Source organism: Macaca thibetana, chromosome 1, assembly GCF_024542745.1.
Source record: "Macaca thibetana thibetana isolate TM-01 chromosome 1, ASM2454274v1, whole genome shotgun sequence".
NCBI lineage: Eukaryota > Metazoa > Chordata > Mammalia > Primates > Cercopithecidae > Macaca > Macaca thibetana.
This window is the reverse complement of record NC_065578.1, coordinates 179771958-179799218: the sequence shown is the minus strand read 5'-3', so window position 1 is coordinate 179799218 and position 27261 is coordinate 179771958. Positions and strand designations below refer to the sequence as shown.

At 40.6% G+C, this 27261-nt stretch overlaps 1 protein-coding gene and 1 long non-coding RNA gene across 8 annotated transcripts in view; one reads left to right on the top strand and one right to left on the bottom strand.

Annotated features, from left to right (window-relative positions):
- Window positions 1–1426: 1426 nt before the first annotated feature.
- Window positions 1427–5413, bottom strand: LOC126940259 (uncharacterized). Its single transcript, XR_007720689.1, has 3 exons — window positions 5352–5413; window positions 4171–4296; window positions 1427–2092 (listed from the first exon to the last, which is right to left on the bottom strand). It is a non-coding gene; the product is annotated as an uncharacterized LOC126940259 (long non-coding RNA).
- Window positions 5414–7628: 2215 nt separating this feature from the next.
- Window positions 7629–27261, top strand: part of SMG7 (SMG7 nonsense mediated mRNA decay factor) — an 87833-nt gene continuing 68200 nt past the window's right edge. For 4 of the 7 annotated variants that reach the window (XM_050765887.1, XM_050765869.1, XM_050765885.1 and 1 more), the window contains exon 1: window positions 7673–7757. In XM_050765887.1, the coding sequence (XP_050621844.1) occupies window positions 7729–7757 (29 nt within the window). In that variant the 5' untranslated portion in view covers window positions 7673–7728. Of the gene's footprint in view, window positions 7758–27261 lie in introns of all 7 variants that reach the window. The other 3 variants (XM_050765821.1, XM_050765853.1, XM_050765828.1) reach the window with 3 other exon arrangements.

Genomic DNA, 27261 nt, shown 5'->3' with positions numbered 1-27261 from the left:
ACAGATATTAAACAAAGATTTACAAACATGAAAGACTTACAAATGCCACGAAAAAGAAGGACAGAGTGCTATGGGAACATATAACCAGTTTAGCTAACTTAGCCTAATGGTTGGGGGTTGGAAAGTAGAGAAAGCTCATCCAAAGAAGTTCGGATTTAGGCTTGAAGCATAGGAAGACATAAGAGTCGTCTGAGGAGAAGAACTACCTAGATAGAGGGAACAACTTATCTAAAGGCTCTGAGAAGAAAAGAACACTGCTTATTTGAGGACCTAACAGAAGGTCACTCTAGCTAGAGTGGTGATACCAGGGGGTGGGGAGGGTTGTCAGAGAAGAGGCAGGCAGAGACCAGAACAGAGGTCATGGTAAGGATTGGAAACTTTATCCTAAGGGTAATGGAAAAGCAATGGAGACTTAAAGCCAGGGGAAAAAACTTTTTAAAGAGCTTAACATAGCTAAAATATGGAATATATGTACCCATTAATTTATTATTTAATTTGTTCCAGAATGTATTCTTACATCTTAATCCAATAACATTAAGAATTGTTTTTAAGATGGAGTCTTGCTATGTTGCACAGGCTGGCCCCAAACTCCTTGGCTCAAGTGATCCTCCTGCCTCAGCCTCCTGAGTAGCTGAGATTATAGGCACCTGCCACTGTGCCAGGCTAATATTAAGAATTTTTACAAATATGACCAGGTGAGGTGGTCACCTGTAATCCCATTACTTTGGGAAGCCAAGGCGGGAGGTCTTCTTGAGCCCAGGAGTTTGAGACCAGCCTGGGCAACATAAGGAGACCCCCATCTCTACAAAAAATAAAAAAATTAGCTCGGCATGGTGAGGGAAGCCTGTAGTCCCAGTTACTTAAGAGGCTGAGGCAGGAGGATTACTTGAGCCCAGGAGGTTGAGGCTGCATTGAGCTATGATCATGCTATTATGCTCCAGCCTGGGCAACACAGCAAGTCCCTGTCTCAAAAAAAAAATAAATAAATAACTTTTACAAATATGGGACAAACTATCCAGGTTTTTGATATGTAAAAGTTTTCTGAGAATAGAAAAGACCCTGGGATTGTAAAGCAAAGCAAAAAAGTGCTTGGATACATACTCTTAGTATGCCTTGAAGTGATGGACCTAAGTCCTAAGTTTCTTTGCTTTTCATCTTTATCACATTTTAACTTGACTAGAAATTGCATTGGTACAATAATAATGTTAGGGAAAAGAGGAAGGTGTGTGTTAGTCCATTTTCACACTGCTATAAAGATACTACCCAAGACTGGATAATTTATAAGCAAAGGAGGTTTAATTGACTCACAGTTCTGTATAGTCGGGGAGGCCTCAGGAAACTTACAATCATGGTGGAAGGCGAAGCAGGCACCTTCTTTAGGAGGCAGCAGGGAGAGACGAACAAAGGAGGAAGTTTCAAACACTTATAAAAACATAAGATCTTGTGAGAACTCACTCACTATCATGAGAACAGCATGGGGGAAACCACCCCCATGATCCAATCACCTCCCTCCCTGGACACATGGGGATTACAGGTCCCTCCCTCAACATGTGGGGATTATAAATCAAGATGAGATTTGGGCAGGGACACAGGGCCAAACCATATCAGTGTGTACATGTGTATATGCATGTACATGTTTCCCCTGATTTTGAAGAACAGATTTATGACAATGAATATCAGTATCACATTCTTAGTGCTCCAAAGTAGTATCTACCTGATAAAAGTTAGGGAAGTAGAAACTAGAAAATATTAAAAGATTATGTTATTTTAGTTGGGTGTTTTAAGAAAAATATGGCAACTTCTGGGTAACTCAACAGACTTTGACATGAAATATGTTGCTGTTAGATTAGGGACCCCCAAGATGATTTCAGTAAGTACTGTGCTTGGGGTAGTAAAGAGATGCATGAACACTAAGGACTTCTGCCAAAAAAGTAAGAGAGGTTAGGGTTTTTATTTTGGTTTTTCAATACTTTTCAATCTTCCCTATGAGCATCTCTTCTTGTCTTCTCCAGATTGTGTCCATTAAATCAGCAGATAAGAATTTTAGGTGTGGTACTTTCTCAGAGGTATTGCTTATTGTGAGCTGGGGAACCTTGAAGATAATAAGATTTCCCTTAGTAAATACTAGGAGAATGGAGAAGTGAAGGGGGAGAGAAAGCTCTGAATATTGTTCCCCAACTGTCACCTCACTGCTTCCCATATCAGAAGTTTCTTTTCTTCAATCTTGGACTACAATGGTTCCTGACTATTCTTCAGGGTAAAAGAATCCCTCTTTAGGGTGAATGAATAAGTATACGCTTTGCAAATTGTTTGACGGCTACTGACCCTTGATCTAAGAAATCTTGAGCAACAGGAGACCTGAATTTAAATGTCAATTTGTATCTGACTCACTATTTGAAGATAATGAATTACTCATTTGATTGAATCACTTAACTCTATGGTCTGAGGTGTGATACTGAAGAGGAATGAATGGCTAGCTTCATACACATTGTGTACTGAGTATGCAATTGATAATAAATGTGTTTCTACTTTGATGAGAATGATTTACCAAGTTCCTAATTGTGCACAGGATTTAGAAACATTCAGAATACGTAGGCTAAATATAAAAATAAATTAGGGCTTGTTATGATGTCATGGAGCAGGCTGTCTATTATTACAAAAAGGGAGGAGGCCTGCTATGTATTAATTGTCAGGTTACCAAAGCTCTGGGTAAATTTGGTAAGAATGTTAAGAGTAGCTTCTCAGCAAGTACCAATGTTTGATTGAAAAGAGGCCATTCTATTTACTTGGACAGAAGTGTGGTTATATTAGGCTGTCTTATGTGATAAAAGATTTTTGAAAAGTTTTAAATCTCTAGCATCTGACTCACAATGTCCTAATATTGTGTTCTTTTCTGTAATCAGAGCCATGGATAAAGAAATCTATCTTCTAGTACTGGACACCAATAGATTTGAATGTGAGTTCAGACCTATGAGTATTACAGACAAAGACTAGATTGAGAGCTGGGTACGTGATTCGCACCTAAAATCCCAGTTACTTGTGAGGCTGAGGTGGGAGGACTGCTTGTGGCCAGGAGTTAGAGATCAGCCTAGGCAACACAGTGAGACTGAATCTCTATTTAAAAAAAAAAAAAAAAAAAAAAAAAGATTAGATAGAGTATTATTTTAAAAAATAACGTTATGCTGTAGTAGTTCTATTTTACTCATTTTAGCTTGATATAAAAGAGCAAAAGGGGCCAGGCAAGGTGACTCACACCCATAATCTCAGCACTTTGGGAGGCCAAGGCAGGCGGATCACTTGAGGTCAGGAGTTTGAGACCAGCCTGGCCAACATGGTGAACCTTGTCTCTACTGAAAATACAAAAATTAGCCAGGCATGGTGGCGCACACCTATAGTCCCAGCTACTTGGGAGGCTGAAGCATTAGAATTGCCTGAACCCAGGAGGCAGAGGTTGCAGTGAGCTGAAATTGTGCCACTGCACTCCAGCCTGGGTGACAGAGTAAGACTCTGTCTCAATTTAAAAAAAAAAGGGCAGAAAAAAATTAACATTTATCAAGTCCAGTGTTATATAATGGGCACTCAATCATGTATGTCATCATTAAAGGTCACAGGAAGCCTATAACAGGTAATGCTTCCATTTTGGTCAAGGAGCAAACTGAAGTTCAGAAATCAAGATGGCAGAGTTAGAATGCATACTCAGGTCCATTAGCTTGTGATCTTTCCATGAAATCACTTAGCCAAAAAGACAAACCCAAAATCTTAAAATCTGGTAGGATTAATGTAAGTAAGGAAGCTTCTCTTTAATTTTTTTTTTTGGTTTAGATGTGATCTTATATCTGCAGGGGAAAAAGGTGAACAATATCTATTGCAGAAAGAAAGATGTCTGTAATTCTACAAGTTTGTTGACTAGGGCAAGTAGAAATAGATGAAATTAGAAAATGTGTATTAAACAGTATATAAATAGAAGGTAATAATTTTTCTGAGTCCTATTGATTTTTGAAAGTAATTTAAATATTAGTATCAAAGTCTTCTAATCTCTAAAATATGCTGCTATTCTTCTATTTAGCTAGAGATATTGTAAAGCTATTGAAGAGTCTTATAAAATTCTTAGGAAAGCTGCTATAAAACACAGATTATTTCTGACCTCATGTGTTCCTACTTTGTTCTTACCCCAATTACTGCATCCCTTATATTGCATCCTGATCATCACTCTGAGATCTCTACCAGCAGGTGGGTTCCCTCAAGACAGGGACCAGGTCTCTTTCACTGTGGTATCCATCATAACCAGAACAGTATCTGAAATACAATAAGTACTCAGTAAATGTTTATGGAATAAATCAGCAAACCCTGGCCGGGCGCGGTGGCTCACGCCTGTAATCCCAGCACTTTGGGAGGCCGAGGCGGGCGGATCACAAGGTCAGGAGATCGAGACCACGGTGAAACCCCGTCTCTACTAAAAATACAAAAAATTAGCCGGGCGCGGTTGTGGGCGCCTGTAGTCCCAGCTACTCGGGAGGCTGAGGCAGGAGAATGGCGTGAACCCGGGAGGCGGAGCTTGCAGTGAGCCGAGATCGCGCCACTGCACTCCAGCCTGGGCGACAGAGCGAGACTCCATCTCAAAAAAAAAAAAATAAATAAATAAAATAAATAAATAAATAAATCAGCAAACCCTAACAAAAGGATTCATCTTTCTGATCCATTTCTCTATTTCCACAATGAGAAGATAGTTGCAATATTTTCCTAGATTGCTTATCAGGAATGTATGATAACTGTTCATACACTCTTTTTATTTTTTTGAGACAGAGTCTCGTTCTGTCGCCCAGGCTGGAGTGCAGTGGCGCGATCTCGGCTCACTACAAGCTCCGCCTCCTGGATTCAAGCCATTCTCCTGCCTCAGCCTCCCGAGTAGCTTGGACTACAGGTGCCTGCCACCATGCCCGGCTAATTTTTTTGTATTTTTTTAGTAGAGACGGGGTTTCACTATGTTAGCCAGGATGGTCTCGATCTCCTGACCTCGTGATCCACCCGCCTCTGCCTCCCAAAGTGCTGGGATTACAGGCGTGAGCCACCGCGCCTGGCCTTCATACACTCTTTACTGGAGATATGTGCCACAGACATAAATGGCTATTACCATAATTAGTAAGGGGGTAATTATTACCATTTTTATTCTGGTTGAAATCTTTAAAAAATCTAACCAATATACTATCACATTGGTCTTTAAGTTAAAAAAAAAAGAAAAAGGAAAAGATCTAACCAATACATTTTCGGAAAGAAATGTAGACTATTTGAGGTAATAGGTAGTAGGAATCTATCCTTGGGCGCTCATGGAAGAAGGAAAAGCAGAACCTCACCGCGGAAATGAGAATAATCCCTCACTAGGTGGCCCTCTTTGCCGTGAGTGGGCGGCGCGTCGGTGCCGGGCGGGTGATTGAAGGCATTGTACTGCCGCAAGCGCTGCGCGTCACGCCGCATCATACCAGGCGCTGGCAGCATGAGGGGCATAGTCCAATTTCTATTTCGTTAATGACAATCTGTCCTTGGAATTTATTTCAAAGCAGGTTGTCCTTTCGCTTCCGCCAAACTTATACCTGATGTTTCAACTGAACATTGGTATAGTCTTATTGGTACAGGTTTCAGGGAAGGATCTTGAAAGTGCCTCTCTGGCTGGCATGGAAAAAGACAGCAGGAATCAGGTAGCCAAACCAGACCAAACCAAATCAAAATAGTCCATTAAAATCCTTATTTTAACTCTCCTATGAGGGCTGCATTCTTGGAAGGTTTTATATAGTTACATATCCTAAAGTACTTTGGGATAGCTCCTTAAATGACTCCACAATACGAACCGAAAATATAACTTGTAAAATGTCAATTTCTTCAAGCCATGAATGATGAATTTTCCAGCTATTTCTCGTATACTCCATATTATTATTGACTTCGTTCTTTATTTCGGCTTTTTGGCCCGAAACCTGACACAAAACACACATAATAAATATCCAAAAAGATTTATTCTAAGAATGAAATTTCTTTTCCTAGTCTCCTTTCATCAGACAGATCTGTCTAGGGTTCTTCCTGATACTCTTTTATCCAATGTTTCCCTCTCTAACCCAACGACACAGAATGACGACTTTTAAAACACTGCAGACCCGTGAGAGGAGAAAGGTTGCAGAGGAGGGAGGAACTTGGAGGTCTGCCTTTAATAATCAAGCAGGATCCCCACTGCGGGTGCCTATCAGAGTTATGGCGATAGTCAGCCTTCGGTTAGTCCCCGACTTAAATGATAGAAAACACGTGTTACCCTTCTAGGATGCGTTCCTACCCTCACCCTGGCCTCCTCGCAGCAGGATCGCGACAGCTAGGTCAGGAGGGAGTACGCGGGTGGGGTGGATTTGGGGGAGGGGTTGACTCGCCAAAAGTCGGCTATCCCCGTCGGCAGGGGAGGCATCACGGCTGTCGTGTGCCGCTCTCCTCCCTCAGGGACCCCGTTCAGGCGGGATCCCGCCTCCCAGAGCCCAAGGCAGTTGTGGGGAAACCCCTTGCCCTTCCTCGCCGCTTGGCGCTGCCGCCTCGCTCTCCCGACTCCAGCCCGCCGCCCGCCAGCCTCCAGGCCATGCATCTTCTTCGCAGGCCCAGCCCTCTCCACGCCCGGCTCTGAGAGGAAACTATGGAGGTGGTTCCCGCCTGCAGGCGGGTGGAAAAGCCCATGGTGAATGCCTCGGGGTGTCCCCCCAGTTGCTGTGAGAAGTGGGAAGGGAGGAGGAAGTGGACTTCACCACCGGGGAGAACTACCTCTATTCCTAACTTGGGGGAGGCCTTTAGATGGAAGGGAAGCCAACGGGGAACCCTGGGCGGTTTCCAGGGAATCCATTGGCCAAGGGGAGGGTCACCCTGTCCGCACACACTGGTTACTATGACAATACAACCACAGCCTCCAGTTGCCATGGCAGCTGTCTATCCAATCCGATTCTTTTCTTTTCTCTTCCTCTCCGGGCCCCACCTTATCCCCTCCAAGAGTCTCCCAGCGTGCATGGGGAGGGGCTGCAGAGAAGAGGAAAGGGGGTCCTTCGAGTCACTCTCTACGCGCGAGAGAAGAGTCGAGGGACTGCTGGGAGGAACTGTAGGAGGAAGGGGCGGCGTTTCCGGTGGGGAAGAGTGGAGGCGTGCAAAAAGGAAGAGAGAAATCCGCTGGAGTGATAAGAAGGGGGAAGACTTTGAGTGTAACTCCCGGTTCTTTGGGCCTCGGTGTTCTTGGTGGGGTTGGGATTGCCCCCTTGCGCGGGAGGAGAAGGGTGGATTGGCAGGAAGCCTCCAAGCGCCACCAGCCGGTAGCTCAGAAGCCGCACACGCGCCACACAGCTCGTTGATCCCAAAAGGGAGCGCTACAGAGAAGCGGAAATCACCGGGAGGGACAGGCGCTGCTGAAATCTCGCGAGAGGGAGCCCCCCTCGTAGCCGACTTCCTTCCTCTGCTTCTCCTCTTTCCCCCGCCTCTCCTCCCTCCCCCTCCCCCCTGGGTCGGAGTGTCCCTGCGCCCCACGGGCCGGAGCAGCAGCGAAAGCAGCTTTCCCCGCTCCCTCCCCCTCGCCTCACTCACCCCCACCCCCTTGCCGAGCGAGGAGGAGCCGGAGGAGAGGAAGATGGCGGCGGCCGCCAGCACCCGCGGTGCCGCGGGGCCGCTCCGAGGAGCCTGAGAGACCCACGGAGGCTTCGCGGGAAGACGCGGCGGCGGAGGATGAGCCTGCAGAGCGCGCAGTACCTCCGGTGAGTGCCGAGGCCGGCCTGGTACGTAGGGGGAGCGGGCCGCGGGTTGGGGCATGGAGCAACAGACACCGAGGTGGTAAGTCCGGGGTGGCGGGGGAGTTGCTGCGTCCTTTCCTCGCCGGGCAGGGCGGCGGGGGCTGCATGGGGATCTGCGGGAGGGGGCGGAACGGGTATGGGTGCCGAAGCCCCCACCGGCCGGGCTGAGCTCTGGCGAAGCCTGCTCGTCCCGGTGCGAGGAGGGAGGTTGAGGAAGCGTGAGAATGTCTGTGCGCGCGCGCCCGTGGTCTCGGGCTCGCTAGCGAGGGGTGGAGAGAAACGTCCGGGGAGGCAGCGGCGACCCCGAGTGGAGGTGGGTGTGGAGGAGTCTGATCCCCGTGGCAGGGGACTCGTGGTGTGGCGTGGGATTGGTTGGAGCGATGCATGAGTAGAGGACGGGGAGGAAGTCTGCACACCTGGGGAGTTGGGGCGGGGTAACCGAGGAGGGCAGACAGAAGGAGAGGGAGACCGCAGGAAACTGGAGCTTGTTCTTCATTCTCGGGTTGGGAGTATTAAGGAATAATGTCATCTGTAGTTGGCGGTGTGGGGAGGGGATGAAGAAGGGGACTAGATGGGGAAGTGAGGAAAGAGGGAGGCACTGTGGACAAGGTTGGGTTTTTCAGAAGAAACTGGGTTAGAATCAGTGTAGTTGGAAGATACCATTCTGAGAGTCGTGTACATTCATTAAGAGTGGTGTAAGGAACTTACACCAGAGGTATGTCAGAGGTAGAGTGACACATGGATATAGTGTGTGTGTATGCGAGATGTGTGTTTGGGGTGGGGGGTCGGCTACTGATGCACATTTCAGAAAGAAGATGTAGATAGGTTGAACTTAGTACATGATGGCGAGAACATATTGAATGGAAGGACACCAGCTTTTGTGCAGCCAGAAAGGTTCCATGGAAGCTGAGTAAGAGCTTGGAGGCAGAGGTAAAGTGGGTCAAAAATCTTGATAACAGAGAAAAGTAAGGTTGTTAGATCCTGAAATTAACTGGGGAGTGACTAGAAAAGGGGAAGACTTTAAAATTGGTCCTTTTTGTCTTTCAGGAGCAGAACTAAGAAAGGGAGGCCTTATGGAAAGATGTTTTTAAAAAACTTGTTTCATACCTTGCGGAGGAGGGAGTTGGATGAGGTTGAAGTCTGAAATGAGTGGAAAAGTCACTTTATCTGTTTAGTGACGTGAACGTATTGATGTGTGTGGATCCCTATATGTATATTGCAAGAGGTGTGTAGTTACATGATACATAGGGTAGCCATTATAATTTTTAAAGTAGTAAAGTTTTATTAAGCATAATAGGGAGAGGAAAGAATGAGATATTTGAACTATGCTTGAATGCTTGATTTTAACACAACATATATGCCCAGTGACCATAGCACAGTTGGAATGATGTCTGTAATTTGAGGCCCTTTTTTTCATCTCAAATATTCCTTTGTTGTTTAATATTTCAAATAAATACAGCTAAGACAAAGATCTGTTGTAGGTGCTATAGAGAGATATGGAAACCATCAGGGTGCTGATTAGTCTTAAGGAATTTGCAGTTGAGTGTCTATTAGGCAAGTAAGTTAATAATAGCACAGAGTGTAAGTACCTTGAAAGATACCAAGTGTTGCCGGGCACGGTGGCTCACACCTATAATCCCAACACTTTGGGAGGCCAAGGTGGACGGATCACCTGAGGTCAGGAGTTCAAGACCAGCCTGGCCAACATGGTGAAACGCCTTCTCTACTAAAAATACAAAAAATTAGCTGGGCGTGGTGGCGGGTGCCTGTAATGCCAGCTCCTCAGGAAGCTGAGGCAGGAGAATCGCTTGAACCTGGGAGGCGGAGGTTGTGGTGAGCCGAGATCAAGCCATTGCACTCCAGCCTGGGCAACAAGAGTGAAACTGCGTCTCAATAAATAAGTAAATACATAAATAAAAATAAAAGATACCAAGTGTTTTGAGTCCAAAGGCAGGAGATCACCTGAGCAATGGGAGGGAATCAGGAAAGACTTTGTTCATTTGCTCATTCATGTACTCATGATTCATTAGTTGTTTTGTTGATCACCTGTATGGGAGGCATTGTACCAACATCTGAAAATAGAAAAATAAGAACTCCACCCTCCTTTTACAGAGCTTACAGTTAAACTTAAAGAAAATGGCACTTCGGATATTGTTCATCCTTAATGTTCATTTTGACAGATGTGAATTGAGAAGAGGGGAATTCCAAATGGAAGGAAACTGAGCAGAGTTATGTAGGTAGGGAAGTTGGGGGAAGGGAGGTTTTCAGTCCAGTTAGACAAGAAGGTAGTGTGATATAGCTGGGAAAGCTTAGAGTTGTAGAGATTATCAAGTTTGACCCTTTCCTTTTACACATGAAGAATGTAAGCCCAAAGAAGGTAAAATTGTTGAGGCTTATATAGCTGGTGTGTGGAAACTAACTCAAATCTAGGTCTTCTAACTTCAAGTCAGCTATAGTACACTGCATGTCAGTGTTCATCTGTTCTTTCCACAAATACAAGTTGAGAACATATAATATATTCTAGTGTTGAGGGTACACTGGTGAACAAAAGGGTGAACGTGGGAGGATATGTTATAGTAGAAAGACACAGTCAGTAAACATAGCAGTTAAATATATATCGGGGGTCACAAGCACTAGGATGAGAAATAAAGTAAGACAGGAATGTACTGTTTTATCTGGACAAAGTGGTCAGGGAAATCCTATTTGATAAGGTGACTATATTTAAGAGGATCCTGAATATCATGTTCCATAGTTTATAGTTACAGTGGGTAGACAGTGGAGAATCTGAGATGATTTGTTAGAATCAATATGTTCATAGCTATGTGTTAGGAAGATGACTCTGTGTAATGTATTGGTGGATAACAGAGAAAAGTAAGGTTGTTAGAGCCTGACATTAATTGGGGAGTGACTATTGCTTAGAAAAGGGGAAGACTTTAAAATTGATCCTTTTTGTAAGGTTCTTTTCCTTACAAAAGATTCCCTTTGGGACTTTGGTCCGGAATAAGGTAGTGGCAGTGGATCTAGAAAGTTATGAAAAGCAAATTGGCAGAGTGGTGGTACTTTTAATGGGGAAGATCAGTGGACTTTGAGAGGCTTCTTGTTAATGTACCTTATATTTTATAGCTTGACATCATAGGGAAGATTTCCTTAGATGTGGAATCAGTGATAGCTTGAGATGAACGTAGTTCTTTGAAGAAGGGAGAAAAGAAAAAATATGAATACAATGATGTTTTTCAGCTAAAATTGAGCAGGCAAAATGGGGGAGGCATCGGTCCTGGGGTCCCTGAAAGATTCCTGGAGCCAGTCTTGTCTCAATCTTAGGCGTTTGTCCTAAGTAAATTAAAGCAAGCCTTAGAAGTCTGAGACCTAGGTGATGGTTGTGGGAATCATAAATAAAGGCTTGTGCCAGTCTGAATTTCCCTCCTCCTCTTTTGGATACTCATTCCATTTAAAGTCTGCAGTAGGGACACTAGAGAATGTCTTTAGGGAAGCATTATGTTCACGTTCTTTGAAAATAGAACTGTTGGTTTTTATAGACACTTCAGGGAGGATGCTGAGTATTGCTGAATGGATGTTGTTGGGGGGTATAGCAGTTGTTTTTCGTGACCTTGATTTTAAGAATTTTCTTGCCTACCTTTGTCAGTGGTGGAAGATCATGACTGGGCAATTTTTAATCTGCATGGTTACAGATCCTGCCTCATGTAGATGAAAATTAGTTTTGTCTCAGCTGAATTTTAATTTGTTAGACGAAATGAGCTGGGGTGTCTGGCATTGAAATGGTGTGGTGGTGGGAAACCAAGGAGCAAGATGGAAGTTTCAGAAGGGTCAGAAATGAAGATATGAGGTAAGAAGCCCCAGTAAGACCAATAAAGAGAAAATTCAACATCAAGGGAACTGAGTTAGTCTCAAGTTGTAAAAATAGAGCAGAGATGAAAGGAAGAAAACCTATCCTCTGTGTGGGAAAGATGATGATATTCTGGGCAGAAAAGGATAATGAAATTTTTTGTTTGTTGAAAGGTAAGTATCTTGTTAATACACTGACAAGACTTCTAAGTGAATCAGTTAAGTTGAAAATACTTTCTTATGTTTTATAAAAATGATCTTAAGTATGGGAGTTCTAGGCCAAATAATATTGGGAATTTATTACTCAAATTGAAGGAAAAGTCAGAGAATTTTCTCTTTCGATTTATGACAGAATGAAAGATTTTAAAAGACTTTGACACCTCTGTTGAGTAAAAGAAAAGGGTGTATTGAATATAGTTCATTTGGTGGGGGTAGGAGAAGGTTAGGATAGGCCACAGGTGAGGTATAATATGCTTTAAAAGAATGACATTTTGAAAAAAAGAAAAATGGAAATTAACATCTCAAATTTGGAAAAGCAGGAGTTGGGGAAGTATTAAAGTACCAGACAGAGAAGACATCAAAGTTGTTTTGGAAGATGAGAAAGTAGAATAATCATAGTCATAGGGAATACCAGACAGGTCAAATCCTGTTATAAAAGGTGGCATAGGTGCCACCGAATGACTTCTGCTGCCGTTGTGGGAGGCACTGTTCATACTCTGCACTCCCTTCAACTTTCCTCCTTTCCTTCCTTCACTATTCTCTTTTGTCTTTAATTTCTTCCTATGCTGTGGGTGTTTCAGTGAGATCCACTTGAAGTGGATTCCTGCTGTTAGACTCCTTTACAGGAAAGGTCCAGAAAGTATCTGTTTTGTTTTATGCGTGTGTGTGTGTGTGTATGTATATACGTGTATATGTGTGTGTGTATATATATATATATTTTTTTTTTTTGGTATGATACATCTATAGTGAAGAGGCTGCATCTCAGTGGTTCACTTGTCAGAAATTTTGTTTCTAATATAACAGCCACAGGGTTGTTTTCTAAGCCAGCAGAAAAATGGTTGTCATTTAAATAGGAAGTAAAATATCCAATATGGTATAAAATAAAAATAAAAATGTATCACTATAAATCTTGGAACAGAGAGAGATAATGGGGATAAGACTGGATAAAGTAGCAAGCTGAGCCTTATCCTAGCCTGGGGAGAGGAACAGAGAAGATAGTGGGAGCATTGGGAGGAATATATAACTAAGTAGGATGGGCTCCAGGTTCTAGAAGAGTTTAGTGATGCTAGATCAGATAGTGTATCCTGAAGCTTCTAGAAGTCTTAGAGCACATGCTGATTTTAGTTCATGTGGTCCAGGAAGTCGTTTTCCCCTGTCCCATCCACTTCCTTTCCACCAAGTACATCCTTTACAGAATGTAAATTAGCTTTTGTCCCGGAATATCAGCCAAATGTGGTGACATTATTTGAATGAATGGCTGTCTCTTTAGGCTTATAAGTCTTTGTTATAACAGTGTTAATAGCTTATTACCTGCTTGGATATTGTCTGACTAAATTATTTTGGCAGTTAATTTCTGCTTCCCTTGTGGTTTCATTTGGATTCAAAATGTATATTTCCTGTCCTATCTTAGGTTTCATTTCTTTTGCTTTCTAACAGCTGTGGTCTTCTGCCTTCACGGTAGAAGCAGCAATTGCTGAGTTTTTTGTTGTTTTTAATGGGTATGTTACAGTAAGATCTGGACCCACTAGTGTTGCAAGTTTCATAAGGCAGTTTTGGGGAGGAGAGTGGTTCACATTTAAAAGGGCTGGTGTGTTTTATACTTGAGAGAATGGTATTTCTAGTTCTATATCCTTGAGGAATCGCCACACTGTCTTACACAATGGTTGAACTAGTTTACAGTCCCACCAACAGTGTAAAATATTTGTACATATTTTTATTTCTTAAATCTGTGTTCTCTTTTACTGGCCATTATTGAATACTTATTGTGTAGAGCACAATTTACCGGGGTTTTGCCTTTGGCAAATTAAAGACATTTAAGTAGCTATAATAGTAGGTCAAAGGTACTATGTAAGTATAGGCAAGAAGTTTATTTCAACAGAGGTGGAGATAGAGTGAAGAGGGTGTCTTTGAGGAGGTAAGATTTGGTTTGGATATTGAAAGATGGATGGGATTTTAAAAAGTGGATGTTGGGCAAATTGCCATTTCAGGCAGGAAGAACAACTCATGGCTCCTTTGTTCCAAATAAATTTTTTAAAAATTGATTCACTCATTTAATACATTGCATTAGTTAGTATTTTGACCACATCTTAAGGTTTTCTTAGGTAAGATAGGTTCATGGACAGAGAAGTGGTGATGTGGAAGTGGTAGTTCAAAGATTTGGTGACTGCTGTGGGCCTCAAAAAAGGAAAAGGAATTTGGTCAGGAAGATTCCTACAGAATCCCTTCTTTTAACTGTACTCTTAAATGTTTACCATCCTTCAGGACCTTTTTTCAGTTGTGTGGCTCTCTTCTTTTAGTCTGTTTAATTATTGCCTTTACTGGTCTTACCTTCTATGAACCAATCTCAATTTTCCCTTAAAAGGCCTTCCTGTTCTGATTTTTCTTTGTGCTCTGTCCTTCTTTAGCTTTGTTTTATGGCCAGGCATTTCAAGTTTGCCCTAACCTATGTTTTTCCTTTAGTTACCATCTACTTTTCCTTGATCCCTTGCTATCTAGCCATTTTTTCCTGAGTACATTATTGAAATTGACATTTTCAAAGGTGCCAAAGACCTCAGCGTGGCCAAATTCATTTACTGATTGTTTTCCTTTCTCTCACACTCACACTTTTGTTTTCCTTCCTCTCTGTGTCCCCCTCTCTTGTATCTGTCCTTCTATCCATTCCACCAATAAACATTCAGTTTGGACCATGCCGTATCCCAGGTCCCTGGGGATAAAAAGAGACTATGCCCTCAAGTAGTTTCACTGGGCATACAAGTAAGTACTCAATTACCGAATACTGGCAATGGTATATAAACAGAGGCTTTATGGGGTCTTCTGAGCTCTGTTGCGTTTAGCATCAAGATTTCGTGATTCTGATTACATTGCCCATTCTTTTGAAAAATTCTTCCAACTGTTACCCACCTGCATTTCTTCCTGCAGGTATCAAGAAGAAAGCATTGATTTGGGGCTTTAAGCACCACCCGCTACTTTCTGTGTGGGCTAACAACTTAACATTTCTGGGTCTTGATTTCTTTATTTGTAAAACGGAACATTGATCTCCTAAAATTGCTGTCAGTGTTAAAATAACAAAGGTTTACATGTGTTTAACAAATTCTGGTTCTTTTTCAGGTTCCCTACCACCTGTCCCCCTGCCAATTAATCTTTGCATTGCTTCTATATTAATAGTCTTGAAAAAGTATTTGTATATGGCTTTCGCTTCCTTAAACTCATTTATCTGGTATTGTTGGCCTTCCATAAAATGACCTGCACCTACTTCTGCCTCATAATGTCTTCTTACTCCTTGATAGAAACCAACTGCCTTAGCCAGAGTAATCTCATTGTTTTCTAATCATGGCATGTGCATTCCTGCTTAAATCTCTCTTCCCATGTCATTTCCCATGTGGGAAGTGCCATTCTGTACTAGCTTAGCTTAAGCTTCACCTTCTTTTGTGAAGACTTCCTTGTGTACTCTGGTGATTTCTGCATTCTTTGAACTTTGTAGCATTTCCTGTATCTTAGTCATTTGGTACTTCTAATTTCTTAATTTTGTAATCATCTCTTTTTTTATATGTGACCTATCTCTGCAGCTAGACTAAGTATGGTTGAGACCATGTCTCAGCATCTTTTAAATGTACAGTGTACATAATTGGTGGTAAATAAAATTGTCATGCTTTTGTTTTGTTTTTGCAAAACATTTAGGAATATTTGCCGTATGCCAGTGCTAGGCTCTGAGAATATAAAAATGAACTGATGCTTACTCTTTAGGATAGTGGCTCCTGCGGGAGACAGATGTGGCACAAGTATTTCAATATAATGTGGTAAATACAATGTGAAATGTTTTTGAGGAATTCCATGGGTGTACCAAGGGAAGTGGAACTTTTCCTGCATAGGACATTTAGGGAAAGCTTCTGGAGTTGAATACCTGAGTTCAGTTTTACTTATTTTTTTTATTTTTCTCAGACAGGATTTTGCTCTGTTGCCCTGGCTGGTTTTGAACTCCTGGCCTTAAGCGATCCTCTTGCCTCAGCCTCCCAAGTTGCTTAGATTTATAGGCATGAGCCACCACTCCCTGTGAGTTGAATTTTAAAAGGATGAGCAGGATTAGCCAGGTGAAAAAAGAAGAGAAGAGTATAGCAGGCAAAGAACAAAGTGAGTAAATGCCTCAGTGCAGTGTGTTTGAAGAACTCTGAAAGAATCCTGATACTAGGAATGACTGCGTTTGGTTGATGTAAACATTATGATCAGATTGAGACTACCAGTCACATTAGGTCATATAAATTAGGGAGTTTGATTAGTCCATATCTCATTCTGCATTTTTTGTTGGGAGGGTGGGTCTAAGGTTCTCTTTCAGTGAATCTGGTCATTAATCTTAAGGGAGCAGTTTATATTTGAATGGCTGGTGTGTGTTATGCACATTCTTACTGGAATAGGGAGACCCAAGAGAGAAAGATTTATATAATGCCTATAGTACTTCCTCTGAGATACGTAAAGATTTAGATTTCCTCCCCCTGCTTTTTAAAGTAGCCTTAAAAAAAAATAGCTATTTGGAACATTATTAAATGATTACGTGGGAGATGATGAGAGTGTTAGTGAGTACAGTAGTCCTCCCTTAATTATGGTTTTAGTTACCTTGTGGTCAATGGTAACTAAAAGTAGGTGGTCAGAAAATAGGTGAGTACAGTACAATGTATTTTGAGAGAGTGAGAGACCGTGTTCACATAACTTATTATTATAGCTTATGTCATAATTGTTCCATTTTATTATTAGCTATTGTGAGTCTCTCACTGTGCCTAATTTATAAGTTAAACTATCATAGGGAAGTCTGTATAAGAAAAAGGTGGTATATATAGTGTTTGTTACCACCTGAAGTTTCAGGCATCCACAGAGTCATCTCCCATGGATAATGGAGGACTAATGTACATGTAATTCTGAAAACAGCTTTGGGCTAATAGGACTTCTTTTATAGAATCCTCACCTTGAGATGAGGTAGAATGGAGGTAGAGTTGTGAGAAGGAGGAGTTCTATAGCATTAGGGGGAAATATCAAAAATCTTTAGTTAGGTTAAGTGAGGTGTCTTTGGATTTAACTTTTTCAAGTCATAAAGAAGAAAAACTTTGCAGACCCTTTGATGATTAGTGTTCTCACAGTTCTTGATGGCATTTGCCTACTGTGGTGTCTTGTCTTAAATGATAAGGATGATTCTGAAAGTCTGTTATAACTGCTATCTTGCATTAATATCCTCATCTGTTTCCCAAGACACTCTGAGTTCTCAGATTGCAGAAGTTGAGTTCTTTTTCTTTCCTTCTTCTTCCCAAAGACATATAATAGTATTTCAGTGCTGTGTTCGTTGGGATACAGTATATTGAATGTGTCTGTTTTACTAATACTGCCTCTTAGAAAGGTTATGAATTAATTTTGTATCAGGTGATCACCTAACCAGATTATCTTTGAGATACTGTACAGTAATGAGATAATTAGTAGTGAGATCATCAAAGTAAAATGTAACTTGGAAGATGGTATTCAAAGAAAAAAATGAGTTAAAGACTGCTTACTTGAAATTTTTTTTATTACTGTTGAAAAAAGTAAAAAAGCATAGTGTTGAGAGAACCACCATAGGATAAATTTGGACATTAAAGAGTGTCTTAGGACATCTGCAAAATTTTGTGTGTGTGCATACATACAGCTTGTGTAATATATTTTGAAGTGAAATTTTTGTACTTTTAATATCTAATTCTATGAAATCATATTCCTCAATTTCTGTTTAAATAACCAAAATGACAGTGTTATACTTTATCTGAAATAATCATTAGTTTTGTTTTTTGATGAAAAAAGGTTAGACCGTTTTAAGAACCACAACTCAAATAATAAGATATATTGGTCATAAATTCTGGTTTATGAAAGGAAAATAATGTAACAGATTAATTGCTTTCTAGTCTTCTAATGTAACGTATTAGTTTGGTTGTTTAAACTCATACACAAGTCTTTTTGGCTCCCTAATACAGTGGCATGGCAAATTGAATGAGCCAAGGTGTTTGAATTAAGAGTGGCTTAATTTGTATTTTGATTTTCCTGAGTTCAGATCCCTACTGTGTACTAGCAATGTGACCTTAAACCTCTCTAGTTTTTTACTTTTGCTACCTGTAAAATGACTACGGTAGAATTACTAGGAGAATTACGTGAGAAGATATACACAGTATAATCCCTCGGTATCCTTGAGAGATTGGTTCTAGGACCCCTACAATACCAAAATCTATAGGTGCTCAAGTCCTTTATGTATAATGGCATAGTACTTGCACGTAACCTGCATACATTCTTTACTTTAAATCATCTCTAGATCACTTACAATATGTAATACAATGTAAAAGTTGTTACACTATATTGCTTTTTAATTTGTATTTTAAAAAATTGTTATGTTTTTCTGGTTTTTTTTTTTTTTTTTTTTTTTTTTTGGTCTGCAATTGGTTGAATCCATGGATGAAGAACTTAGAGATAGAGGGCCAACTCATACTACAAAAGCCCTCAAGCTTTCTGCATTTTTGTTACCTTTGCTGTTTCTTTATACCTGAAATAACAATTAGTCTTTCCACTATTTTTGGCAGCTGATGTGAAGCTACAAGTGATGGCAGCTCTCAAGAATGTGTCACCATGAACAGTTCTCTCTCCCTTTAAATTTAAATGCTATCAGGGAATTGTTAGCATTTCCTTTGTATGAGAGTTTACTTGCTTTTGTGTTGGATTTGGGAGAGGTGTGCAGTATGTCCTGATGTGGCCATATAGGTATGTCCTTTAAATATAAATCTTTGTGAAACTTAGAAGGGGACTCCTGAGTTAATATCCTTTATTTTAAAATTTTTGATACATTATTTTATGATTTTATAAATAATGTTTTTAGTAATCATTTTGACTTGTTATTTGAAAGGCTTCTTTATTATACTCTTAGACCATCTGCCATATAGGTTCTGGGTTAGCTTCCATTCGCATGTAATCTGGCATACACTGACATACCTTTTCTTTTTTCAGTTCTGACATTGAGGCTTGTATATCAATAAGGAATAACTTCACAGAGAGGCTGTTTGTTCTTTTGACATGATTGATAATAGTAATTGCCAGCACTTTTATGTTGTCCCAGACACTAATCCAAATATTGTGTGTTTATTAACTCTGAATAGTAGATGTATACTACTGTTGCTCTGTTTCACAGCTGGGCAAACAGGCGTAGGAGACATACATGCAGAAAGTGGCAGAGCTGGATTTTGAACCTAGATATCAGGCTGAGTCTATCTGTATCTATATAGTTTTATACTCTTATTTGCTTAGGATTATGTGATTTTGTTTTAATTTTATTTTTATTTTGTTTATATAAAACAATGTAATGTATACAATTATAAACATGTATAATCTGAACGCTTTTCTCAACAATATCAACCTTCCGAATGCACTTTTTCTTTGTAGATAATAAGCGGGAAGTGGGCCGGGTAGTTTTGCCAAAAAACTTACTGAGGAGAGATAAGATAAGCTTTGATTTATGTTACTGACTAGTTGACCTGCTATTCCTCCCTTATTATAGCTCTTCTTTCTGAAGGTTTTGTCTTTAGTTAGTATCACTACTTACGTACAGTCTTATTTCCTAGAACACTTGGGAATATTGAGAACTGGCTATTTTGGGGGGAAATAACTTTGACCTATCAGGGCTAATAGTACAAGTAGAGAATGACTTGCCAGGTTTTGTGGATAACTTCACTGCAGAAGATTTGGATTCCATTTTCCTCATTGATTTGGTAAAGTTATTACATAGAGATGTTTAGATGCCAGCTTCTGACACTAAGGATTATAATTTTGCGTGTATAAACTTTAAGTCTTAGATAATTTGCTTCTAAAGGAAAATTCAGTGTAACTTTTAAAAAGTAACAGATTACTAAAACTATACTTTTTATATGATCTGATATCTTTGAATTTAATGTTTTCCCTCAGAAATTTATTGTTACCTGAAATTGAGACAGCAAGACTGTGGTTAACTAGGAAAAGGGAGAGCTTTCCTTTACTTCCCAGTCTTAATTTCTTTCTTTCATGTGACTTTACATTGCTTTTGAAAAGTTCCATCTTCCAGAAAGTCTTTCTTTGGATCATCTTAGAATTTTCTCAGGTAAATGACTAGATGTTTCTCCCCTTTTGTGTGTATACCATTTTGTTCTCATTTAAGAGGAGGGCTTTCTCTTAATTATTTTGGGACAACCTTAGAACCATATTGACACCCAGTAAATGTTGTCTAATATGTCTAATAATATATGAGATTGCACTTACTGCAAACATTTTTAATTACGTGAATTTCTCAGAGTAATTGACGTATCTCAGTCTTCAAGGAATGGTAGAGTCTGAATAATTCGTACTATTCTTCATTGTTACATAAACAAAACCAAGCACACTTGATTTAAGCAATGAAAAGAAGCAAAAACTGTATAAACTGTGTCACAGGCCTTTTTTTTTTTTTTGAGACGGAGTCTCACCCTGTCGCCCAAGCTAGAGTTCAGTGGCGCCATCTTGGCTCACTGCAGCCTCCGCCTCCTGGGTTCAAGCGATTCTCCTGCCTCAGCCTGCTGAGTAGCTGGGATTATAGGCGCCCGCCACCGCGCCTGGCCAATTTTTGTGTTTTTAGTAGAGACGAGTTGTCTCTACTAAAGAGCGTTGGTCAGGCTGGTCTCGAACTCCTGACCTTGTGATCCACCCACGTCAGCCTCCCAAAGTGCTGGGATTACAGGTGTGAGCCACCACGCCCGGCCTTTTTTTTTTTTTTTTTCTGAGACAGGGTCTCACTGCGTCACCCAGGCTGGACTCCAGTCATGTAGTCACAGCAACCTCTATCTCCCAGGCTCAAACGATCCTCCCACCTCAGCCTCCTGAGTAGCTAGGACTACAGGCGCGTACCACCACACCCAGCTAATTGTTGAATTTTTTTCTTCATAGAGATGGGTCTCTCCAGGTTGCCCAGGCTGGTCACTGTCTTTTTAAAGAAATGCTAACACATTGTAGATGTAAGGATTGAAGAATACAAGAGTTTATTAGGGTTTTAGTTGCAAGGAACAGAAAAAACACTGGCTCACTTAAGCAGTGAAAGGGCTGGAGTTGTAGGAATAGCTGTATTCGTTTCCTTTTGCTACTCTAATTACTACCACAATGGTGGAATTAAAACACACAACAGTTCTGGAGGTCAGAGGTCCAAAACGGGTCCTACCAGGCTAAAATCAAGGTGCCATTGCTTCTAGAGTGTCTAGGAGGAAAATCCTTTTCTTGCCTTTTCCAGCTTTTCAGACTGCCCACATTCCTTGGCTCATGGCCCCCTTCCATCTTCAAAGCCAGTAGTCACATTACTCTACCTTCTACTTCCTCATCACTCTCTTTCTCTGACTCTCCTGCCTCTCTTTCACTTAGAAAGATCCTTGTGATCACATTGGACACACCCAGATAATACACTCTCCCTTTCTCAAAATCCTTAACTAATCACACCTGAAAAACCTCTTTTGTAGGTAAAATTCAGAGGTTCTGGGATTAGGATGTGAACATCTCTGGGGAGCCATTATTCTGCTTTCCACAATAGCTATGCAGCCTGGAGCAGTGCCTCAAATCACATCATAGAACTCAGCCTGTGAAGACACCTTGCAGAACCTTGATTGTGTCAGTTACTTTGCATCCCTGACCCTAACACCACTCATGCTGGCCCTATTGGAAATTGGATGTGGTTGCTGCCACTATCCAGAATTTATTAGCCACAGTTCCCACTTTTTCTCATTAGTTCACACTTAAATGTGGGGTTGGTATGTTTATTGACGGAGCCTGAATTATGTATCTGTACATTAGCTACTAGCTGCAAGTGAAGCTGGTAAATATATAATGGGAAGCAGGTTCTGCTTTGTAAATTGTGGGGATTTCTCAAAAATAGGAAGAAAAAATTCAGATGCTGGGCTTCTAAAAGGAATACCAACCAGAGAGAACATATAAGTACAGTTGAGAGTCATTGGTATAAGGATTCTATTCATTTGACAAACTGTACCAGAGATACACAGATGGGTGACATACATTTCTGTTTCTTTTTTTTGAGATGGAGTCTTGCTCTGTGGTGCAGACTGGAGTGCAGTGGCACGATCTCAGCTCACTGCAAGCTCTGCCTCCTGGGTTCATGCCATTCTCCTGCCTCAGCCTCCCGAGTAGCTGGGACTACAGGTGCCCGCCACCACGCCTGGCTAATTTTTTGTATTTTTTAGTAGAGACGGGGTTTCACCGTGTTAGCCAGGATAGTCTCGATCTCCTGACCTCGTGATCTGCCCGCCTTGGCCTCCCAAAGTGCTGGGATTACAGGTGTGAGCCATCGCACCCAGCCCATTTCTGTTTCTGTTGGTGCTAGCCAGAGCGAGAGTGTAAAACCGTGTTCATATGCCAGTACCCTAACATAAATGAGTACTATTTCTCTTGAGACCCTAACTGATAGGAAGCCAGCTCTGTTATGTGAAGGCTTTTCACTTAGTGTGTTTTTCATCTGTTCACCAAAAATTGCTATCGACTGTACTTTTGCCTTTCAAATGGTGACATGAGAATAGTTGATAGAGGAAGGTGAGTAGGTTTTGTGGTTTTTCTCTTTCACTCCAGCAGGTTATCAGTAACAGTGGTATTGATATATAACTGTGCTGTCCTGTGTGGTAGCCACTGGCCACATGTGGCCCTTTAAATAGAATGAAATTTAAGATCTAGTTTCTCAGTTGCACTAACCATGTGTCAAGTGCTCATGTGGCTAGTGACTACCATTTTGGACAGCTCAGTTCTATACCCATAGTGTGGCATGTTTACTGTGCAAGAGTCAATCCAGGAAAAATAAAATGTTTATAAGGCTTTTTTTTTTTTTTTTTTAAAGACAGGGTCTCACTCTGTCACCCAGGCTGGAGTGCAGTGGCACAGTCTCAGCTCACTGCAACCTCTGCCTCCCAGGTTCAAGTGACTCTCCTGCCTCAGCCTCCTGAGTAGCTGGGATTACAGGCATCCGCCACCACGCCCAGCTAATTTTTGCATTTTTAGTAGAGAGGAGGTTGTGCTGTGTTGGCCAGACTGGTCTCGAACTCCTGACCTCAGGTGATCCACCCACCTTGGCCTCCCAAAGTGCTGGGATTACAGGCTTGAGCCACCATGCCCGGCCAAGGTTTTTTTCTTTTTAACCCTAATTATTTTTCCTTTTGATACAGTACATGAGTGTTCACAGTATCTTTCACATGTGTTACATTCTTTCACATGTGTTACATGTTTTCACTGACAGAATCCTGCAAAATAAGCATAATTAACCCTCACTTTTCATACCGTAAAGTGAAGCTCAAAAATAAAAAGTTCAAACAACAGAGTTAGACAGGGCTTGAATTTTATTTAATTCTACTCAATCCAATATAAAATACTTAAGGTGCTAAGTACTGTGTTAAATAATAAGACACTAAAAAGCTAGCTGCTTTGCCCCAGTCTGGTCCTCATTCTCAGGTTCTTGTCAGATCTTTCTGCTTGGGCTGGGCAAGGGGGCACGGGTGGAATAACTTTGTGAAGGGCAAGTGTAGTTTCTTTGAGAGTTGGTTACAGGGTGCTCTGGCTGTTGTACATCTAACTCCTAGGTCCTACAGCTTGGGCTGTTGTACATCTAACTCCTAGGTCCTACAGCTTGAGCTGGGACCTCACCTCCCTAAGGATGGTTAGATGTGAAGAATGAGTGAGAGAGAGATTCATTGATGATATTGATGTTGACCATAGAGAAATAGTAGCACTGTTAATGGAAATGAGGAATAAAAGTATGGGTACTGAAGGGAATATTTCATGAATATCTATGGTGAGATGCCAGATAGGCAATTGGAATAGGACCATGGTGTGAACTGGGTTGGAATTATTTGCTTTGTATTGTCTTTAATAATGGTGAGACTTGAATCTACAAGCTGGGAAGTATGAATTATAGAAGTATAAGGGCATTAGGGACAGCTTCTTAGGGAACAAGTACCAGATGGTAATAAAGATCAACGTCAATTCTCAGTGTCTTTTTACTCTACCTACATAGGTGGAAGGAGAAAGAAAAAAGAAGAAATGACCTATCAAAAACGTGAGAGGGACTAGGAAAGACTGAGTAGAAAAGTTTTAATGAAGGGATTGCTGTAATGCAGTAGTTTGCAAAATGTGGTCTCCAGATGAGCATCATCAGCATCACCTGGGAACTTACTAGAAACACAAATTTTTGAACCCCATCTCAGACCCGCTGAATCAGAGCCTCTTGCAATGTGGTCCAGCAATCTGGGTGATCCAGGGCTAGTGTTTGAAAAAACACTGATAAAGTATAGTATTGAGTAGTAAGAGTTCAGGAAATACAGGGACTGAGAAAAAGCTCTTAGATTGGTCAGGAAAAGTCATTGATAACACTTGAGCAAATTTGCTACAATGTTAAAAGACCCTAATTGCAAGTTTAGAGATGACTTAGGTAATCAGAAAGTAAAGCCAGTAGCTATATATATATTGTCTTTTCATAAAGTTCAAAGACAAGGAGAAAGATAGATGCTTGATGACAAAAGCAGGATGGATGGAAACTTAGGTTGGAAGGACTGGAGTATATTTTATGTTTTGGGCTTCAACAGACAATATAAAAGGGCATTTATTTTGTAGAAATTATTTTAGCCTTACCTATGCACATTTTCTATGCAGAAAGCATTTTAAGTATAAAATATTTTAAAATTGGCTTATAGGAGACTGATATTTTAATAACTCTATTATAAGTATATCTGCATTGAATAAAAACATCAAGATTAAAAAATTTGGTAATATTAGCCACCACTACTAATACCTTCTAGTCTTTTTATCAATATAGAATATGCATTTTATGCATATACAGATAATGCATTTTAAACATACACTTAATCAAATTCTCTGTTATAAAATATATTTATTTTAAATGTGTAGTTAACAATTTTGACAAACATATGCCCCTATAACCATCACCCTGATTAAGTACTTTCCAAATCCCCCCAAAGGGCTTTTATTTATGTATTTAATTTGAGATTGAGTCTCACTCTGTCGCTCAGGTTGGAGTGCAGTGGTGCAATCTTGGTGCACTGCAACCTCCGCCTCCCAGGTTGAAGCAATTCTCCTGCCTTAGCCTCCTGAGTAGCTGGGATTACAAGCATGCACCATCATGCCTGGCTGATTTTTTATATTTTTAGTAGAGTTGGGGTTTCGCCATGTTGACCAGGCTGTTCTCAAACTCCTGACCTCAGAGTGCTGGGATTACAGGCATGAGCTGCAATGCCCAGCCTCAAAGTGCTTTTAGACCCCTTGCAGTCATTCTTAACTCTGGTTAACCCTCTGTGCCTCAGGCAATCATTACTCTAGATTTTTATCAATATTAATTTTGTTTGCGTGTCCCAGAACTTCTGAAGTGGAGTGATGTAATGCATTCTTTTGTGCCTGTATTCTGTTGGCATAAAACATGCCAAGCGATTAATCCACATTGTTGTACACATCAATAGTTCCTTTCTTTGTTTACTGCTGAATAATATTCTTTTGTGTGAATAAAAGAATATTATTATTGTCCATTCAGCTTTTGATGAACCTTTAGGTTGTTTCTAATTTTTTGCTATTATGAATAAAGCTAGGAACATACTGTAAAAGTCTTTTTGTTTACATGTGTTTTCATTTCTCTTGGTTTGCATGTATGTATTTTGGGATATAAATGTGTGTGTGTGTATACAATGTTACACACATACATGCACATATATATACACTTGGGTACATACATATGTGACTATATACATATCTCTCTCTCTCTCTCTCCCCTAGTCCGTGGCTTGTCTTTTCGGTTTTTTGAAGAGCATAAGTTTTAAATATTGATGAATCTAGTTTATTAGGTTTTTTCTTTTATTGAATTTTATTTAAGAATTCTTTATCCTGGTTTGGTATCTTGATCAATTTGTGCTGCTATAATAAAATATCTAAGACTAGGTAATTTAGAAGCAACATAAATCTATTTCTCACAGATCCAGATGCTGGGAAGCCCAGTATTATGGTGCCAGCAGGTTCGGTGCCTGGCAAGGGCCCAGTCTCTGCTTCCAAGATGGCACCTTGTTGCTGCCTTCTCTACGGAGTACAAATGCTGTGTCCACTTATGGCAGAAGGGATGGAGGGGCAAAAATGGCCCTACCTGATTCTCTCCAGCCTTTTCATATGGCACTGATCTCATCCATGAAGGCAGAGTCCTCATAGTCTTGATCACCTCCTAGGCATCTTAATACTGTTGTGTTGGGGATTAAGATTTAACATGAATTTTGGAGGAGGAGGCACAAACAGTCATACTATATCAGACGGTAAAAATTTACTCCTTAGTTTTCTTCTAGAAATAGATTAAGTCTGTGATCCATTTTGGATTAATTTTTGTGCAATGTTATGTATTGTTTGAGGTTAATTTTTTTCTGGTTTTAAAATTTTCATCCAGTCATTCCAGCATCATTTGTTGAGAATATTGTTATTCCCATTAAATTACTTTGATACCTTTGTCAAAAATATATTGGCTATACATATAAAAACACACACATACACATATATATAAATGTAGAAATAGGTGAGCCTGTTTCTGACCTCTGTTCTGTCCTATTTGTCTGCATGTCTGTCCTTTTACTACTGTACTGTCTTGGTGACCACAGCTCTCTAGTAAGTTTTGAAATCAGGTAATCTAAGTTCTCTATTTTTTTGAGAATTGTTTTAGCTATTCTAGGTTTTTACATTTCCAGATAAATTTTAAAATAGCCTGCCAGTTTCTAACAAAAACAATCTGCTTGGGTTCTGATTGCAATTGTATTATAACTATAGTTCAGTTTGGGGAGAATTATATAAATCCTTCTGAAGAGTCAGCTTTTGGCTTTCACTTATTTTCTGTGTCTGTTTTCTGCTCTTTACTATTTCTTCCTTCTACTTTATTTGGATTTAATATGCTGTTCTTTTTTTTATAGCTTCTTAGATGCTTAGGTAGATGCTTAGATCAAGGCTTTTAGATCTATTTTAACATAAGCATATAAAGCTATAAATACCTCCCTAAGCACTGCTTTTATTGCATCCGACACGTTATATATGTTTCCATTTTCATTTGGCTTAAAATATTTTCTGATTTCTCCTGTGATTTGTTTTTTGACCTGTGATTATTTACTTTCTATTTGTTTTTAGAGACAAGAGCTCTCTGTTGCCTAGGTGTTGTACAGTGGTGCAATCATAGTTCACTGCGACTCCAAACTCTTAGGCTCAAGTGATCCTCCCGCCTCAGCCTCCTGTGTAGCTAGGACTACAGGAATGCACTGCCACTGTTCCTGGCTAATTTTTACAAACTTTTTTGTAAAGATAGGGTCTTACCGTATTGCCCAGGTTGGTCTCAAACACCCTC